Source organism: Antedon bifida, chromosome 3 (genome assembly GCF_963402885.1).
Source record: "Antedon bifida chromosome 3, ecAntBifi1.1, whole genome shotgun sequence".
In the NCBI taxonomy this organism is placed as follows: domain Eukaryota; kingdom Metazoa; phylum Echinodermata; class Crinoidea; order Comatulida; family Antedonidae; genus Antedon; species Antedon bifida.
Window position 1 is genome coordinate 28,308,008 of NC_136228.1, and position 19,290 is coordinate 28,327,297.

At 35.5% G+C, this 19,290-nt stretch overlaps 1 protein-coding gene across 1 annotated transcript; it reads right to left on the reverse strand.

Moving 5' to 3' along the window:
- Positions 1-1,278: 1,278 nt before the first annotated feature.
- Positions 1,279-19,049, reverse strand: LOC144838351 (gamma-aminobutyric acid type B receptor subunit 1-like). Its single transcript, XM_078693689.1, has 17 exons — positions 19,009-19,049; positions 18,361-18,577; positions 16,815-16,952; positions 16,272-16,442; positions 15,517-15,621; positions 13,606-13,671; positions 12,589-12,801; positions 11,847-12,089; positions 11,098-11,161; positions 9,196-9,346; positions 7,568-7,700; positions 6,269-6,382; positions 5,585-5,710; positions 4,087-4,264; positions 3,438-3,601; positions 1,944-2,066; positions 1,279-1,741 (listed from the first exon to the last, which is right to left on the reverse strand). The coding sequence occupies exons 1-17, from the start codon at positions 19,047-19,049 to the stop codon at positions 1,694-1,696; spliced, it is 2,295 nt and encodes a 764-aa protein (XP_078549815.1). The 3' UTR covers positions 1,279-1,693.
- Between the last annotated feature and the right edge of the window lie 241 nt (positions 19,050-19,290).

The window sequence follows — 19,290 nt, forward strand, 5'->3', positions numbered from 1 at the left end:
GGGTGTTCCCCAGTCATGACCCCATCAATGGGATTCTGAACCAGGTGGTGGTGAGAGTCGAATTTACCTTCTGACTATCAAATACTATACTAGACTATCGTATCCCTCATACATATTTAACAAAATAATGTTTTCAATGTGTACGAGTTTCTTGAAAATCACGTCTTTTTGAGATTTTAGGGGATACCTTGTGATTTCCTATTCTTTTCCTCCAAAACAGGAGGGTATATTTGAATAATCCTAACAAAATTACTTTCTTCACAAAAAAAAACCAAAACTCAGATCTAGAAAACTCATATATATCTGACTTTTCTAGATCTAGAAAACTCAAATAGTTTTCTAGTTCCATTCTTCAACTAGAAAACTCGGGTCATCTAAAGATTGGTTGGTTTGTTGGTTCGCCCTTTGGTCTATCTTGTCCGGCCTAACTTCCCATCCGTATCTTGTTCAACTTTATGGACTAAATTGGACGTTTTTTTTCAAAGTAACAGTGGCTGAAGTAACTTCATGATGTGAATAGCACTAAATGCTTGAGAATAATTATTAGAGAAGCTTTATCGCATGAACTTTTGTTATAAGAATCGTCAATAAGTTTGAGACTTGAAACCAGTTTAAAATATAAAATAGAAACAAATCAGAAACATTGTTTAAATTTAAGAGACCTATTTTACCTGTATTATAACATAAATAAAATTGCGAGGATGAATGTCGTAAGCAATTTGTATTTGAAGAAAAGTTTAACCGCATACCACAGAATTCTTTGCTGCTGTTTAGTAATCATCAAATTAATTAACTACATTAATCCTTCACAGATCTCACGAGAGGTAGGCCTACGCTAGTATACTGCATACATGCCCAGAATGTTAATCACTTGTTGATGTAGAATATGTGTACATTGTACTAATCCATTTGAGTTTCCATTTTAACATCTTTCTGGATAATATGGGATTATAGTAAAGGCATGATAATTGAATTTACATTACTAGAGGGTGGGTTCGCTCGATTACCCTATATTAAATGTACGCATGAAACGCTTTACCGCTTAGGCCTAATCGTCAGAGGGAGGGTCTTATTCAACGACAAGGCGTTTATTCGACGACTAAAAAAAAAAAACAAAAAAAAACAATCTACTGTACGTTATACTTGAAACATAAACTGTCATTACATAACCTAATCTAAAATGTTTTTATCTAATCTAATAATCTAATAAATTGAGGTTTTACAAATGTTATACTATTGTACAGTCCTTACGAAGAGTCATAATTATAATAAGGGCAGTATACTTATAAATACAACTTTCAAAAAGAATTGGTAATAGGTGCACATGCTCGCAAACTATTACGTTTGATTGTATGTACAGAACTGTTTAATTGACTTCGGTCGTGAATACAATTGTTAAAATGTTAGCAACTATATAATATCCCTTTAACCCGGGTATTTCCACAACTAACCACGACGACGTAGACTAGGCGCTTAGCTTTACGAAATCTAAAATGAATTCCCAGTAGTGTAGAGAAACGTTTTAACCAATCAGATTTCGTAAATTGAAAAGTGTGTTATTTAATAACACTTATTGATCAACAATGTTTTCGTAATTTTTACCAGACGTCTGAAAACCTCGTATTTATTTCCTCCATTAAGATACAATTATTTTAAAATGAATAAACCATTTTCTTGAACAAAACTGAAGTAATTACTGCTTTCCAAGTTGTTGTTTTAGTCTTTGTAGTTTCAAACATTTCTGTGAAAAATAAATACATCGTAAAAAATAAAGTGAAACATAGTGCCGTAAATGCCAATTTGTTTAGCGCCCTCTATATCGTCACCAGTTATTTCAGTTCCTTTCTATACATCTGTGTAGGAGGCCCTCTATAGCGGCACCAAATTGTGTTTTTTTAATATTTGGTAAAGTTTCTATATTATTTGAATAAAGTATATTTTACCTGGATATACATTTCCTTTAAAGTGCTTTGATTAGTTCTGGTGACTGATATTTCTGAGGTAAATTCACTCGGCATTGAACTAATATTAACATCCTTACCCCCGTCTTTATATAAAACAATCAACTGAAAGAATAAAAGTAAATTGATGCCACATTGCATTAACATTATTACTTTTACACATTGGCTCTGATTACATATCTATATTTTGTACTGATACTAAAAAATGACGCTACAAAGTTTTCCCTCTCGGATAACGAGTGTAAATTAACCATCTGCAGCCGGCATTAATGAATTATCCAAGGATCACATTTCTTTGCGACAGACTACTGAAGTTTCGGTGTACTGTTCCACTACCAGGCCGAAACATGTTCTATGGTTTCTCAGCAATCTGCTTTAGGCTACATAGTATGGACAAATTCGATTAAATTACCTACGTTTACGATACGGTCGACGTCCAGAGTCACATAAAGTTCAAACTTAAGTCTATAGTAAATCGAGTCAAGTCGGGCGTGGTTGATCGGACGAAGTTAGCTCGATTAGCATACGACTGACGCAAGGTATTGGATTTCCTACCCAGCTTAATGAGAATGAGCTCATTATGGTCTCGTTATAAACTCGATACAAATAGTTGTTTTCTTGACTTTGGGTGTGTAGACGCCGCAAGATGGAGGTTGGTTGAGTCCTCCGGTGGACCCAGACACCTAAATCCTTGACAAAACTGGACAATGCAGCCATTGGCCTTGTAGCTCAGTACTAGTACTTTCTGATAGAACCCCTCGCTACCCATCTATATTGATCGTCATTTCTTGACTCGATCCATTCCAGCCAACTCTTTTTGCCAACTGTCCTGTCGCACATGCAACTCCAAGTGCTCCTAGTGGCTCCAATTTTCACACGTGGGTAACCTTGTGTGGATAATTGTGCAGCATTGTCAGTCGCTGATGAGCTTAAACTATGCAAACCGACGACGGACAAAGTCAATCAATATCGACAGTGTATTACCTCCAAGAAATTCTGCAATCCTTGCGTTCATAGTTACTACTAAAAAGTCTAAAGGAACGTTTAAAGGCACTGTAAGCTAGTTATGACTCGAATAGGTTGCGCAAACCAAAAAGGAAAGACACTAGTTAAATTCAGATAAATTATCATTAATACCAACATCGGTTTGTGTAATGCAATATTATCAATAATAACCTTATTTGCATGATTTGTCTTTGCATGTGCGTTGGCTTGTAATACGTTTGTTTATCAAAACAATTTTAATAAATTCAACTTAAAATAGCATGAAGTGAACATTTTTATTTATGCTGTAGTACTACCAAAGGCCATTACGAGCCGCATATTTCAAACAAAATAACTGAACTGCTCCACGCTAAACCGTGCAAAATAATTTACATAAAGGTGTAATGCAGCAATACACATTCACAATGAACTATTCTTCTGAACAACTGTCTAATACTAAATCTCAGCAGACAAACTGAATACTGTACTTACTTTCGGGAGGAATACAAGCGAAAGAACGACAGTGTTGGTGATGAATATGGTGGTACCAAAAAGTATGAAGACAACACCAATATGATCGTAGTTGAGTACTGCGGCGGGCACGGTTATGAGGCAACAAATCACTACTGTATACACACATATGGCTATGTAATGGCCTGAAATTAAAACATAGTAATATCTGTTAATAAATTAAGATATAGCACGATATTTACTAGCTAGACTAGACCTAACACCTCAACTTTGGTAAGTAAAAGAAGCTCTTTATTTGACTATTCAGTCAATTAAACTTGTGTTCAGATTTACCATACTGCATTAGCTTTGTGCAAATAATTATGAGTTACCGCTATTTCTTACTTTGCATTCTTATTTTTATTCAAATAACATTTATTTATATAATGCATTTTTACTTGTGTGAGGATATCCTTGCTTTTTTCATGTTCCATGGAAATGAAGTAGAGGGAAATGGAGAAGAGGAATGGAATGAATGATGTGGCTTGCAAGCGTAACTCAGACAGAAGGACAGTAAGATGGTGAGTAGAAAGCCCTTCAATTATGTTATGACTATTATGAGGTATTTGTTGGTTGGATGCCACAAAATTAAGAAAACCAACATAAAAATATAAATAATAAGTCCACGTACTATCATTTAGATGGACGAGTTTGACATTGCGAGTAGACCATGCTAAAAAGACACCAAAGAGCAAAATCGATCCCTTATATGCAATAAGACAGTATGTTAAAATGAACCCGTATTTTGATGAACATCCGTATATCACTTCAATATAGAACAGTTCTAAATTAGACTGTGTTGTGTCTTCCTATAAAAAAAAAGGTATGGAATAACAATACAGAATTATACAGTAGCACGCTCAATCGTCTAGATGTAGAAATAGCGGCGGGTGCTGTATATACACCAGAGAGTGATGGTGTAATGGTAATATCGGACTAGCATGTGATAGGCATGGGTTCGAGGTTATCTGTATCATACTAATTGCATCCTTAGGCAAAATGCTTTACTCTCATTGCCTCGTCCTTCGGATGGGATGTAAAGCCGTTGGTCCCGTGTACTTAACAGTGCACGTTAAAGAACTTGGTACACAATTCGAAAAGAGTAGGGGATTGTCTCCCGGTGTGCTGATCTGGTAGGCGCTGCACTGCTGGCTGCCGTGGGTCCGTGGAGGGCCTAATCCGAATTTCCTCAGTTTCCAGTTAAACTTGAGGACCAGTAATAATACATTTAACATTTTTAACATTTAATCATCACCATCATCATCGCCGACAACTCCGCCGCCATCACCATCATCGTTACCACCACCGCCAACACCACTGCACCAAACATTATCACAATCATCACCAACATTGCTAACGCCGCCAATGTCACCAACACCAACAATCATCGTCACCGCCAACGCCAACAACGCCGTCAACGCCACTAACGACACCGACGCCATCACCACCACCACCACAATCACCACCACCATAATCATTATCACTGTCACCGTCGCCGACAACACCGCCAACGCCACCAACCGTCACCACTATCATCACTAACCCTTCTCACCACCACCATCGCCATCACCTTCACCACCATTATGAGAATCACCAATATCATCATCATCACCGTCGCCACCAACACCGCCAACGGCACAAACACCGTCATCAATCATTATCATCGCCAATGCCGTCAACACCACCAACGCCGTCAACACCACCAATTCCGTCAATATTACCAACGCCGTCAACACCACCAACGCCACCATCACCATCACCAATATCGCCAACGCTACTATCACTACCGCCACCACCATCATCATCGCCGCCACAACTTCCCCGCCATCACCACCATCGTCACCGCCAATGCCATCAACGCCAACAACCATCACCGCCACCACCATCACCGCAACCACAATCACCACCATCGTCATCATCACCGGTTGGTCGCCGGTGTGTGACAGTGGCTGTGCGTGTGTGGACTAGTACACCGAGGTAACCACCTACTCGTCTCTAAAATGTGTACTAGATGTACATGATCTACTGTATGTGTACAATGGACCTACAGTTGATAGTTCTATTCCCAGAAGATTCGGGTTCAGAACTCTTGCCGATGTTATGGCTACTCACTCACTAAAATAACCTACCTTAATGTTGACTTCGCTTGAAACTAGTTCAACATCGTTCAACAAATAGAATAATCCGTGGATGAAAATATCGAGCAACACAAAAACAGTAATATAGGTAAATAGCATACTGTTATGTAGACCTTTCTGTTTAAATATAAAAATACATATTATATTATACAGTTTATTTTGAGTTAAAGGTGTCGGCATAATGATATCATTGATTACACATACTATTTGCTGGATTAGTTTCGTATCATTATTGGATCTACTGGACGGTAACAGTTCTTCTGAATGTTACTATGTTTAAACCACAAATGGTTATTTTATGTACAGTATGCCTATTTATTTTGGCGTTAAGATTTTTAAATTTAAACCTTTCTCACAAATTTAAAATACATATAGTAATTAGGGTTACGCTAGCATAACATTTTAGTCTAAAAAGAAAATGTTTTCAAGCTTATTATATTTATATGTAAGCCCCATGGCCCTATTTGTGAAGTAACAAAATTGGTTTTGCCATACACCCATATTTATTTCTAGAATAGTTATATAAATTTACAGCATTGTCAGTGAACAATTTATTCTGTAGATCACTCATTCATTGTGTATATATTCTTTAAAGATTAAATGAATAATGTGAACAAACACATTGTGTGGGAAAAAACGTTGAAGACGTGTTTTACTGATGAAATAAAATCTTACCGCAGTTCGAAGTTGTTTCATACTTGTTTTGAAGATACTATAGACACGATATGTTTTCATAAAAAGCGCCCCAAATGCTATTGAGAAACCAACACTTGTAGTAAACAGTCCAAGCTGTAATCAATAGCAGCAAAAATAATGTATCACTTTTCAGTTTTTTCTATAAGCTTGAATGTAATTATTACAACATGATATTTTAAAAGGTAAAGTTAAGGTAAATGTGGAGTTTACATTAAATTATATAAGGCTTGGTTGGCGAACAGAATAATGGATAACATGTATGTCAGTGAGATGAACAAAAAATGAGGATAGTGCTGTACATGTATTACCAACTTTGATTAAACTTGTGTTTGCATTTTCATTTAGGTTGAAGGCTGTCATGTTATCCTGCAGAAGCACAAAGAGTTTCGAAACTCAAAAAATTAATCAATAAGGTACACGGCCAAGAGTCAAGAGCTTTTGGGCTGCCTCACTTTCCTGCTTGAAAAGAAGCAGTGGAACACGGAAACGAATGATGCACGGTAACGGGACACGAGTCGACTGTTTCCTGACAGAGAAAACGGGCGATTGGCGATCCATGTTAAATCCCAAAAAGTCTAAACAAGTTAATCAATCAGCCTCGAATGTTTTGGGATGGAGAAAGTCTCATCAATTCAGACTCCAGTGTCGGTTCACGAGGCTCCGACTTTAGGGTTGGGTCACCCGTCCCAAAGCGACGAGCAGGTTTGTAGAAGTGTTTGTTTGTCTGAGACTCTGTCAAAGGATCGTCTGGGGACAAAGACGAGAAGACTCAATAGACCAGGACAATGCATACTTTCACGTCCCTCGTGAGGCAGACTAACGCTGGTTGCCTTTTAGAATCCATGGCCTATTTTACCATTTCGTCGCCTTGTCGTTAGATATTTCAACGGATCCACACGTGTTTAAATGCATACTTAGAAGGTTCGTAGTTTTTCACCAGCATAGAATATATGAACCTCAAAGATTGGTTGATGAACGATACGCCCTTCTCGTTACGAAGCAGACGGGTTTCATAACAAAACAACGTCGTTCCTGGTGTCGACACGCTGTATGTCAGAGGACAAATACATCTTGTGACCGGCAACAGTTGATAACGATTGCACTGTTAGTAATCTAATCACCGCCCGTGCTTTTGCGACTTATGGCAATGGATTTCCTTCACTGTTCAGCTTTAAAATGTAAAGTTTAAATAGTAGATAATGTTCAAATAAAAAGTCTAGACAATCACTTGATTGCATATCAACACTAAAGGACACATATTAATACAATTTAACTTACCTGGCAAGATATAAATATAGGTGAATCTGTATTGATTTCCAGAGCCAATTGATACAACGCCATTGAGATGTACAGAATAATACAGCCAATGCTTATCAATCCGTTTAATAGAGGACTTGATATTTTTATTACTCTGTAAAAACAGTGATTAATTATATTAACTTTTATAATGTCATAGTATTCAAATAACATAATATAAAGTATACCTTATTCAATTTATCGACTGCTTCCAAGTTGAATCAATACCGACGTCTCAGTTTGAGGCTAGTCCATTGAAAAAGGCACTGGATTGGACGCGGAGTAGAACAGTAACAGACTGTCATATATTACAAGTTGGTTTATTAACGCTGTCACTAACTTCGCATTGCAAAACATTGCTTAACATGGTATAGCACCAATAAATACAAATACAAATGTCAACACCGATGCCGAATTCACTGCTACAGACATTGTAACTGCTGTAGTAGTAGACGAAGCATCGATCGCAGCGTCGCTTGTCTTTTCGATTGGAGTCGAAGGATGAGCAATGGTGTTCGTCTTCGCTTGAAATGTCGTAATCACCGCAGTCGTGGAGTATATTCCTCTCCATCATAAGCTGTGTTACTGCATCGGTGGTCGTCTTTGTTGCAGTCGTCGGAATCGATCTCTTCATCGTTATCGTTGAGGTAATATTTCGAGAATCTAGAAAATTTCGCCATCACAATTATTATCCTGTTCTCGAATTGAAACGTACAGAAATACGCCAATTTAATGGAAAGATGCACTAAGATTCGAAATCCCTCTGACAAAAACACAGTATGACCATTTTTTTTAAAAAGGAAAACGATTTATGTATTCCCCTATACGGTATGAGGAGCTAAAACCTCAACATGAAATAAGCGGTAACCTGAATTCGTCGTCTGAAAACCGTCAATTGAGCTTGAATGTGTGTTCGACTGAAGAGGTCGCCCAGTATAAATAAAATATTTCAATTCAATCGACCGACCGACCCTCATGTGGCATATGGAATCATACGGGCTGCGAGACGAAGATTTTACCCCATTCGTTCGACAGTTGCATGGCGTTTTTTCGTCCTCGACATTTTTTCGTAGTGTTACATTCATCATCTTGCTGCCGTTGAAGTTTCAAGGTAATACAATATAAAGAATTACAGAACATAAATTAAAAGAAAATAATTGTGTGAGGAGGACGCATTAAGCCAAATCTTTAAGTTTGATCCTCCAGATAAATAAATATGAATTAATAGTATTGTTTTATATAAGTGAGAGAAAAAAAACACTTCTTTCTTTCGTCTATAGGTAATTTTTTTTTCAATTGCCCGCATTGTTAAACAGTACGACCATCAAACAAAGGTTTGCTGTGTAAATTAAACATGATATGCCCGTCGCTGACGAAAAAGTCAGCGACATTATCGCATGCTCTTTTGTCTTAACCTGTCTGTCTAAATCCTCGGATTATGTAGATCGGGAACGAAGACATTGCAAATCGTCCTAATAATTCGTATAATTATGTACATACTAGAATTAATACTACCTTAGTGTATATGCAGTACAAGATTATTTAATTTACAATTTACAAAATATTTAAAATACAATATTTATTAAACAAAATAATAATTCAATTCTTACCGAGTTTCTCTAAATTTAATATTCAGTATCAACAGTACTGTAGCATATATGATTCCCATCGTCAGTAGAACGTATACGAAGATCTTCTTAGATCGGGAAATTGTTAAAGGAGCTTCTTGATATGTAGGGCCATCAACTGGAACAATCCCATCTGTTTAATGTAAAACAATAACGTATAAAGGCCAACTCAGACAGCGTCGTACGACGAGGCCCGACGAAACCTCTTGAATCGTCGGTGCTGTCTGAGTTGAATACCGACGTGGTATAGTTTTTAGGTCGTCGCGAGAACTTTAAACATGTTTAATTTTGGAGACGACTCGTCGGGCCTCGTCGAACGACGCTGTCTGAGTTGGCCTTAATATGAAAGAAACATTGTTTAGGTCATCAACGATTGTGCCATTTAGTTTGTTTTATGAAGAAAAGTGTTTTGCAAGATTGTATCAAGCCGTGATTTATTTTGCATTCATCTAAATGTGTCTAATAGACATAATATCGATTAATTTGCCTAAATTGTTTAAATTTTTGGTGCTTGATATTTATTTCTTTCACGTATAAATAATTTTGTTTGCCTAGATAGATATACTATGTTTCATTAAGTACACCTCTCGTCTCCCACTAAATGACATGCCAAGATTCAAGTTTGATAATACCAAAACAACAAATAAGGCATCATCATACCAATATTGTTAAAAAGGGACACCTTACCACTCTCAATATTCCATAGAAAATATCGTTCATGTTATTAAAAGGTTGTTTACAAATATAAAATAAATTCCTGGCTGTATGACTCATACAATTACCCAAATTAATTAAAGGTAATAGACAAGTTGTTGTTTTTGATTAATGTCAGAATACAATTATAAAAGTATCATCGACATCACATCTTTCTTCAATCTGCATGATTGAAGAAAAACATTCTCTCAATAGAGACAATAAACTTCACTCCCAAGACTTGTCTAGTGCATTGCATTTTTGTTACTTTTTTTATTTTGTGAACAGGCTGAGTGCCATATTTAAGAAGGATAGTGAATGAATTCTGGGCTATACCTCCCACTTTTCCTAAATATATTCGAAAATAAATAGCCAAATTTAATTGGTTCAAATGCGATTGAAAATCAAAAAACCATCGAGGTGGGATATTTATAAATTGTTACAATGTATGACTTGTATGATATTTTTGTTAAGTGTTTATATTTTTATAAATTTAAACCTATCTCTATTTTATTGTTTGTCTTTAGTCGCGTGCAACGCGACTCCACAGCTCACTATGTCGGTCGGTTGGTCGGTCGGTCGGTCGGTCGGTCTGTCGGTTGGTCCGTCGGTCTGTCGGTTGGTCGGTCGGTCGGAAACACTAACTTGATCACGCGACTGCATCCATGTAATGACCTTGTTCTATAACAAACATATAGGGGGCCTATCAGTTTAAAATATTTACCGCTCCACATAAAGTTGTTGATAAATCTGGTCGTATCTTTGAGTTGATTGTGAATTAACACCTGTACAATACTTCTATCTACAAATTATAATAAAAATGCGATTTGAATATACTGTATTCTAATCACCCGATTCCCAGTGGTGGCCTACTGCCTAATTTGCCTCGTTCAGTATCATAGGAAAATTCCGTAAAATAGCATCACATGTGTATAACATGTGGCCATCATGGAATGTTTCGTTTATTTAGGTCAGGGTCTATGATACAGACGTTACATGCGAATTTGCTTATGATATTAGGCAAATTTTGATACAGTATAGGCTATAATAATATGGGATGGTAGTGAAGAATTTGATACTAGTGTGCTTACATAAGTAGTAACAGTGACTACAAGTTGAACTGTTCTGTATAAATGTTTAATATCACATTACAGCAGTATTTCTATCAAAAATAATTAAAAAATCATTTACTTTGAAGCTGTTGTACGACTGCGTCACTTTGTCTGCTACCGTATTCATCAAATGCTACGAACCCCTTGGAAAATAATAATACTGCATAATTAATTGAGCTTAATATTACTTAAAACAATCAGTATTCATAGCATGAAGTGTGACCTAGATTGTGGCATTTTATGTAATTGTTATCACAAGGAGTTTGCCAAGATGAATCAACGTAAGCGATGGAAAAATGATAATAATGATGTTGCTTGTTCTATACAGCAAAATGGCAATCTATCGATAGACATTGGTAAATTTCTCGACTCTATCGAGACACCAGAAAAAACCCGCCACTTGGCAAACATCAGCAGCACTGATAAAATGTTCAGTGGCACTAGCAAACTGCTCGGTGAAACCGGTAAACTGCTCAAGGAAACCGGTATACTGTTCAATAAAACCGGTAAACTGTTCAGTGACACTGGCAAACTGTTCAGCGGCACTGGGCAAACTGCTCTCTAACTCCGGAAAATTGCTCAGCGGCACTGACAAACAGCAAGCGGCAAACTGTTCAGAGGCACTGGCGGCAAACTGCTCAGTGACACCTACAAACTGCTCATCGGCAAAGGGACCTGCAGCGTACCGGTAAACGGCTCAGTGAAACAGGTAAACTGCTAAGCGGCACCACCAACAAACTGTTCAATAACACTGACAAATGCTCTGCGTCACAAATTATGCGCTTATTATCGAATTGCGGTGATGGAAAAATCAAAAAAAAATCTTACCGTTAATCCATCAAAATTAACGTTCTTTGTGTTTTTATAAAATATATCCGACATGTCTTTAGACTCGTATGTGAAATCTTCAAGTTTCTTTGGCGGGTTTAATTGATCTAGATCTGCAATAGACGCATTGAGTGCAAGACTGATGGTTATAATCTGATCGTAGCCATATGAGTCGCATGCACCCGATGTTAACAACATTTTCTGAAGCTCCTCCATATATTCAAGTTGATCTTCTGAAGGGCGCTTCAAATATTTTCAAAAGAGAAAGTTTCTCTTAATTTCGATTCTATTGTCGTATAATTGTAAGGCCTGTATGCTATCAAAATAGTTTGAAAACACATTGTGATGTGCCCAAATATGGTAGTGATATGACATCATCGTGTCACGTCCATATATGGGCACATCACATTTTTGTTGTCACATAAAGTTTGATAGGATTGACCGACTCGAGCGTAAAGTTCTGTCTACACTATTAAACTAGTTTGACAAAGAATATTATGTTCCAAATGAATAATGTGCCAAATTAATATTGTTACTGATATGACGTCATCGTGTAAATTATTGGTGGCACATCACTTTTTTTTATCACATCAAGTTTGATAGTGTGATTGATCTTTGTACCCAAGGCATGGTTCACGATTGCACTATTTTGTATATATAGTCGGTAGGTGTATATAAAAGTGTAGATAGATTTATATCCTTATTTGTATTGTATTTTCTAAATAATCTTAACAAAACTTACAACTCCATTGAAGTGGATGTGTGATGTATTTGACTGAAATTCAAATCCACGCATGCTCAGATATCCATCAACTGCTTTCTCAATCTCTTCAAGCGTACAAAAGTTTTGATCTGTTTGTCTGATTTTCTTTGTCTCTTCAATCCACCAGTCTGCATGGTACCATCCCAGTATCATCCATACATGCTTAGGGCCGTATAGATTTTGTCTATAAGCCTGGAAAATAACTAGTTTGGATCAACAAAAACGCAGCTTAACGTGCGCGGAAATTAACATCCCAGGCTAGGCCTACAATAATGGTTTAATTATAATACTCGATTATGCACGATTCTTAAACTTGTTTTTTGTTGTCATTTTGTTTAATGCTATCCTTTGACTGGATTTATGTTAATGGAATCTAGAATTATACCCTAAATACATAGAAAATACTGGTAAATTTACCCCGTCTCTATTGAATTCTGGGTTGAGCGATTAAAAAGGAATATGACGCGATTGATTGGCGTCTTTACTGAAAGCCATACATTGTTATGAGTCGACACAGTATAGTTAATTCAAAATAACACTTGGTAGTAATTGTTTGTTCTCTTAGTCAAATGGCGCGTCTATCAGTGAGACTACTATTTTCAAAGAAATTCTATTCTTATAAAAAATCTTTGTATTATTGTTGAAATTACGCGTCACTTTCTGTTAAGCAAAGTTGTTTTTGTAACTAATACTGTAGATTAAACTTCCACCCGACGCACCGCAATGATAATCTGTTAAATGGTTTTAGTATAAATGTGGTTTATTATAAATTATATAGGCCGGCCAGACATTTGCAATCACTTTGATAACCACTGTTTTCAGAAAGCACTAACGCAGAGCGCAAGCGTCGTGGAATAACATTTTATTTTATGAATTAGCCTCATATTTAGAATTAAATTATTTTGTCTAAAAAGGTGATTTCTCATTTAGAAATTTATTATTTAGTGTACTTCTTAGCCCCCAACACGCCCTTAAAATGATAAACATGTTCATTACCTCACAGAATACCCTGACGGCTTTATCTTGATAAAACAGACCGATAATAATGCGAGAATCGTGGTCCTGTATTAATTCAATAATAAGGCATTAGTAACGGGACGAAATGCAACAATTACTTAAATAAAATAATTAGTTTAGGGTCTACACCATAACATTCACAACATTTTGTACGTTAACTTTGTGTAGGGTAATTATAAACAAGTGGTCTAACCATAATCACTGTTAGAATTATTATTACTATTTTCTTAATTCTCTACATTGTTAACGTGTAAGTCTAGAAAGGTTATGGAGTTATTGAACAAATCTGTGAATAGTGTACAATAACAGAACCCAAGATAAAATCGATTTTTCTTCATTTTTTACTGGCAAGGTTCACTATAAGAAAATAATTAGGAATAATATATGATCATAATGAAAATTCAAAATAACATAGCAAGAACAGAACATCAGATAATTGGAAATATTGTAGCCTAATACTATGAAGAAAGTGAAAGTGAAACATGCGACTAACCAAACCAAATATAAAAAACACTTGAGCAACGCTCTAAATAATCTCTCTAATCTCTAATAAATTTATTATAATGCTTGATACAAAATGTACAATCCACCTAGTCCTCGCGTATCACACGAAAATAACACGCGTGTCATTTGTGAGACAATGATAGGTAGGGCTACTTTTTTCCAAGTAAACATATGTTCATGTTTATTAGATAGTTCGAAGAAAAATCGATTCCGTCAGTATTTTACTGTTTATGTTAGATGTTTGCTACCAGATTATGTAGCTATTGGAAACTACGAAACTATTAAACACATGTGTAGAATATTCGTCGGAATACCAGCAATTATGTGCTCTTTTCCACTTCTACAAAAATAAAATGTCTTGCCTAAGGGTACAAGTAGGCCTAATGCGACGAGTGATGAGTAAAATAGTCCAGCACAATGTGCCACCTGCCCTCACATTCATCATTTTAACATACAATTTGTTGTAATTAAAAATGTTCAATTCCAATTTTACAGTTAAAAAGACAGGATGAAATAATAGTGTTTTTTTAATTTATTCCGAGTGTAAAATTGGCATTGAGAAAAAAATGTTCGATTAATTAAACTAAAAGCAAAAAATAACAAGGACAATCCGATAAACAAGGCCTTGGCATACTAAGGAAGGATACAGCTATATTAATATGCTTGAGCAACTCTGCCACTGTACTTTCAGCATGTTGTTTTCCACCAAAACACATTTAATTGTGAAAAGAACCATTATTTTGTTTGATGAGATCCTAATGAAGGGTCAATTACCAAGTAGTATCAAGTAAGTTTACAAATATGTTTAGCGATATTTACTCCAAGGTAATTCCTGGGAACGGTAGCCTTTATGGCGAGGTTGATCTCCATCTCTAGTCTGTGCACCGTGGGCACCATAGCCTAAATGTATTGGTTTTATTGCTGCAAAGTCGGATTATATGAATTAAATAAAAATTGCAATAGGAAAACTTTGTAGTACTCGCTTATTGCTGCGTTGCGAGCCGGCATGCCAGGCCTATATAAATAATAAATAAAAAAAAACTTCTGGTCCGGTTTTTCTGATGATGTTGTCAAAGGTAATAACTATTATGTGACATTGGAAATGGCATATTAAATATCGGTACTCTGATGGCCTCGATTCTTTTTTCTTATCTGATAAAGATCTTTGAAATATTTCGTCTTGAATTAGCTAATAATAAAATAATATGCATACGAATTATATTATTTCACGAAAAGCCTGATCTTCTTAAGATTTAGACGGTAGTGATGGTGATTAAATACTGTTTGCCCTACGTAATGATGTTACATTTTCTAATGTTGTCAACAATTATTCACTTCACATAAAACTAATCACATTAAGATGTTATGTAATTAGTGGATTCAAACCTTCAGGTTTCTTATCCTATCTGCTGGTTGCTCGCCAGAAAACGTTTCTATACTGATCACTTCAAATCCTTCTTCAACCATCATTACTGCAAATTGTTTCATCTCCTAAATTTAAAATGTAATACGTTACCGTATTCTGTGTATGGTGACGAGCTGCATGCATTACGATTGAAAGCTTTGTTCCAATCCAAATTTAAACCATATTTCAATCAACCCATCATCTCATATTCGTACACCCTTTTGCTAGCTCGGACAAATTCTTTAAAATACTCAATTTTAAATACAGGTATTAAGACATTTATAAACAAATTTAACATTTATTGCAAGATTTTGCTATTTATTTTTGATTTTTAATGATATTGCAATATATTTTAATTTATTTTGATATAGTATTTTTATACATTTTTAATGTTTATACAAATTATATTCTAAATGTTTTTTATCCAATCAGTGCAATAGGAGACCTAATAGATAGTGATTAATTCGCTTTTCAGGAATCCTGTCTCTGCTCATTTTTTTTGTGTGATGTTTTTCTTGTTCTTTGCCCACGTTTTTTTTATATTGTATTTTTATGGAGACAAAAAATAAATGAAATTAAATGAACAAACAAATTACACACCCAATTCTGGCGCACCTATCATGCGATAGATTATAACTGACCATCGACAGTCAAATGGAAACATGTATAGATGTATTAAATACGTATCACGTGAAGCCAAAACAACCCGATCAAATGTCGATTATATTGAACTTACGCCTCGAAATAAATCAACATCTTCGTAGATTATGGCGGCTCTTTTCCAACCCAATTCCTTAAAAAGTGAAATCCTGGCAGGATTAAATATGTTGGCATTCGGATATATTTGGATAGTGTATGGATAATCTATCAAGAAAAGATCATCTGTTTGAAACTGAGCAATTCCAACCTGAAATAAAGGAATTCTGTATTATTATCATCATCCCAAAAACAGGTTTGAGGGCTCGGCAGTTTTAAACATTATTTATTCTGTTTTAATAGTTTTTGTGTACCATTTCGATTTCTTTCTAAAACTTGAAGTGTTCCTTTTGACATATGTACGTCTAGTAGCCTATACGGTTATATTGATACGGTTAGGGCTATGATGCTAGCTGGACAAATTACAGATACACTATCAGCATAATTTTAAAAAAGATTGCAACCGACCTTCGTGTCGCACATATTATATATTTTAGGCCTAAGCTATACCGTTAACTGTCAAAGATAATTTAAATTGAAGATAATACGTAAGTGAAGCGTACTATCATTGGTGTTTACATACTTGAACTATGTTATATTCCGAGACAACCACGTTAAGCATTTCTCCAACGATTGAGTACGTCGGTCCCCAGGCCATCAGCATTGTTTCTGGGCTGTTTATCAACTGGTAAAATGTCAGCAAAGAGTTTCCTGGATCCGCCTGAAATTGAATGATAAAACTGTTTATTTATCTTTCTAATAGTGGTGTAACAGAATGTGAGTGGAGTGTAGAGCTAGCTCAATCACCAAGAGTCGTCAGTTTCTGCGTGTTTGCTAGTCTGGATTCCAGACGGAGTTTTGTCTTAATATTAGTAACAAGATATATTTTTGCACACATGGCATTTCATACGTATACTATACTATACTTGGATACAGACAAAAATCGAAACGTCGACTGGTGGACTAACATAAAAAAGACAATAAATACACACTTGGAGCAAGTCTACGTGTTTGCGTGCGTGCACACACAAAGTAGGCATATAAGTAGCACCATTGGCTTCATTAATTCGCCATACCGTAACATTGTCCGCGATAACTGATTAGTCGAATGATTGTTGAAATTAGTTGTTTTTACCAAGCTACCGAAGTGAACTGAAAACACTGAATTGCGGAACTTATGTACGGAAAATAACAAAACAGCGCTATTAACATTAGATAGGTTAAAATTAGCTTAGTTAGTTTTTTAGGAGTAAGTTAACTAGTGCAGTGGCCGATAACAATTTAGATTATCACCCACCAATTATTTCTGGATCAAAACTTTCTATTTACCTGATTAGATTTAAGAAGTCCAATGCAATTATTACTTTAGTATTGTACTGTATATGTAAGTACTGTTGATATGCTGTCAGAACTTATTTCTAAAATTATTATAATTTTTTTTTCAGAACATTTCAAATTTTCACTGTCAGCTATTACCATTATTCTGATCGTCATTTACCGCATCAACTGCGACAAACGAATTGATATCGTAACCGAATAGGATTTGTTTGCATTTGCAACAATGACATGAAAACGTACAGTTCTATAGGAGTTTATTAATAATCTACTTACAATGCCAATACAACAATGGGACAAACGGAATAACATTCAATCAGTTTTGAGATTAATAACAATAACAATTATTATTATACAAAGGCAAGGTATCCGTCAAATATTAAGCCTGTCTACTGACACTATTAAACTTTATGTGACAAAAAAATGTGATATGCCCATATTACACTCTTTTTGCCAAACTAGTTTATATTACTGGTGAAACTTATATTTTGTAGACGATCCGAAGAACCATAACAATAATTTAGACCCAAACAAATCATTTTAAGTCAAGTGCTTAGTTAGGCTTTATATAGTTATATATAGTGCTTATAGTGCTTATAGTGCTTATAGTGCTTAGTTAGGCTTCATTTATCAAACAAGTTTTTTCTATCTAAAGCTCTGTCTACACTACCATACTTTATGTGACAAACATGTGATGAACATGATGAAGTCATATTACTACAATACTTGGGCACATCACATTTTTTGGGCTCAAACTAGAGACGCCATGAAAAATGAATTAATTAAAATCTTACCATAGTCCAGTTCCATATCATACGAAGTTCATAGTCATGTAGTATTTCGTCAAAAGAATTGACGTGGTCTACCGCTGTAAGAACTGTGTCCACTAAATGATCATACGTATCGTCCGAAAACGGCATAAACCCTCCGATATAAATAGGAATCTTTGTTGCTACTGGTATTCCATTCTCTCCTACCACTTGCGGTAAACATGCATTCAAAACAAGTAAACTAAAAATGATATTAGTTCCAAGTTTTAAATTGTACATTATTTTAATGTTAATGCAAAAAATCGTCAAAACAAACAAGTAAATATCCCATGAGAGTGAATTTCTTGACACCGATTAAAAGTCTGTATTACGATTAGTTCCTTAGCTACACTGAATTACCGAATTGTATTTTCCTCAACATTTGAACTGTGTAAAAATAGCGAATCAAATTCGCACCAATACTACTTGGTTTTAATTATAGATAATTAAAGGATAAACTGAAAAAAGCCGCTAAACTAGCGCCGCTTTGATACTGCGAAAATCGATATCAATTGAGCAACGAATTAAATAGTCAATGTGGTTCACCTACAACTTACAAGACAATCGCTATACTTTAAACTGTGTAACCCGTCTACGATTTGATAGACTTTCCCGCCTTTATTACCAGCTTACAATACAGTACTCACGTAATTGTGCCTCCGGTCACATGCCATTTTTTTTCGAACTAGAACTTAGAAATATTAATACGAAATGCGCATAAACGGGTGCTTTCGAAAAATCGCGAAGTGGAAAACAGCTATATAATGGTTTTTTACGATAACGAACAACTAAAATATAATGAATATTTATGAGTTGAATGGGGATAATATTTGAATATTGACTGTTCTATTCAATGATGTGGACACAACTTGCTGTTCAGGTGATATGGAATTAACCAATCAAATGACAAGGTAA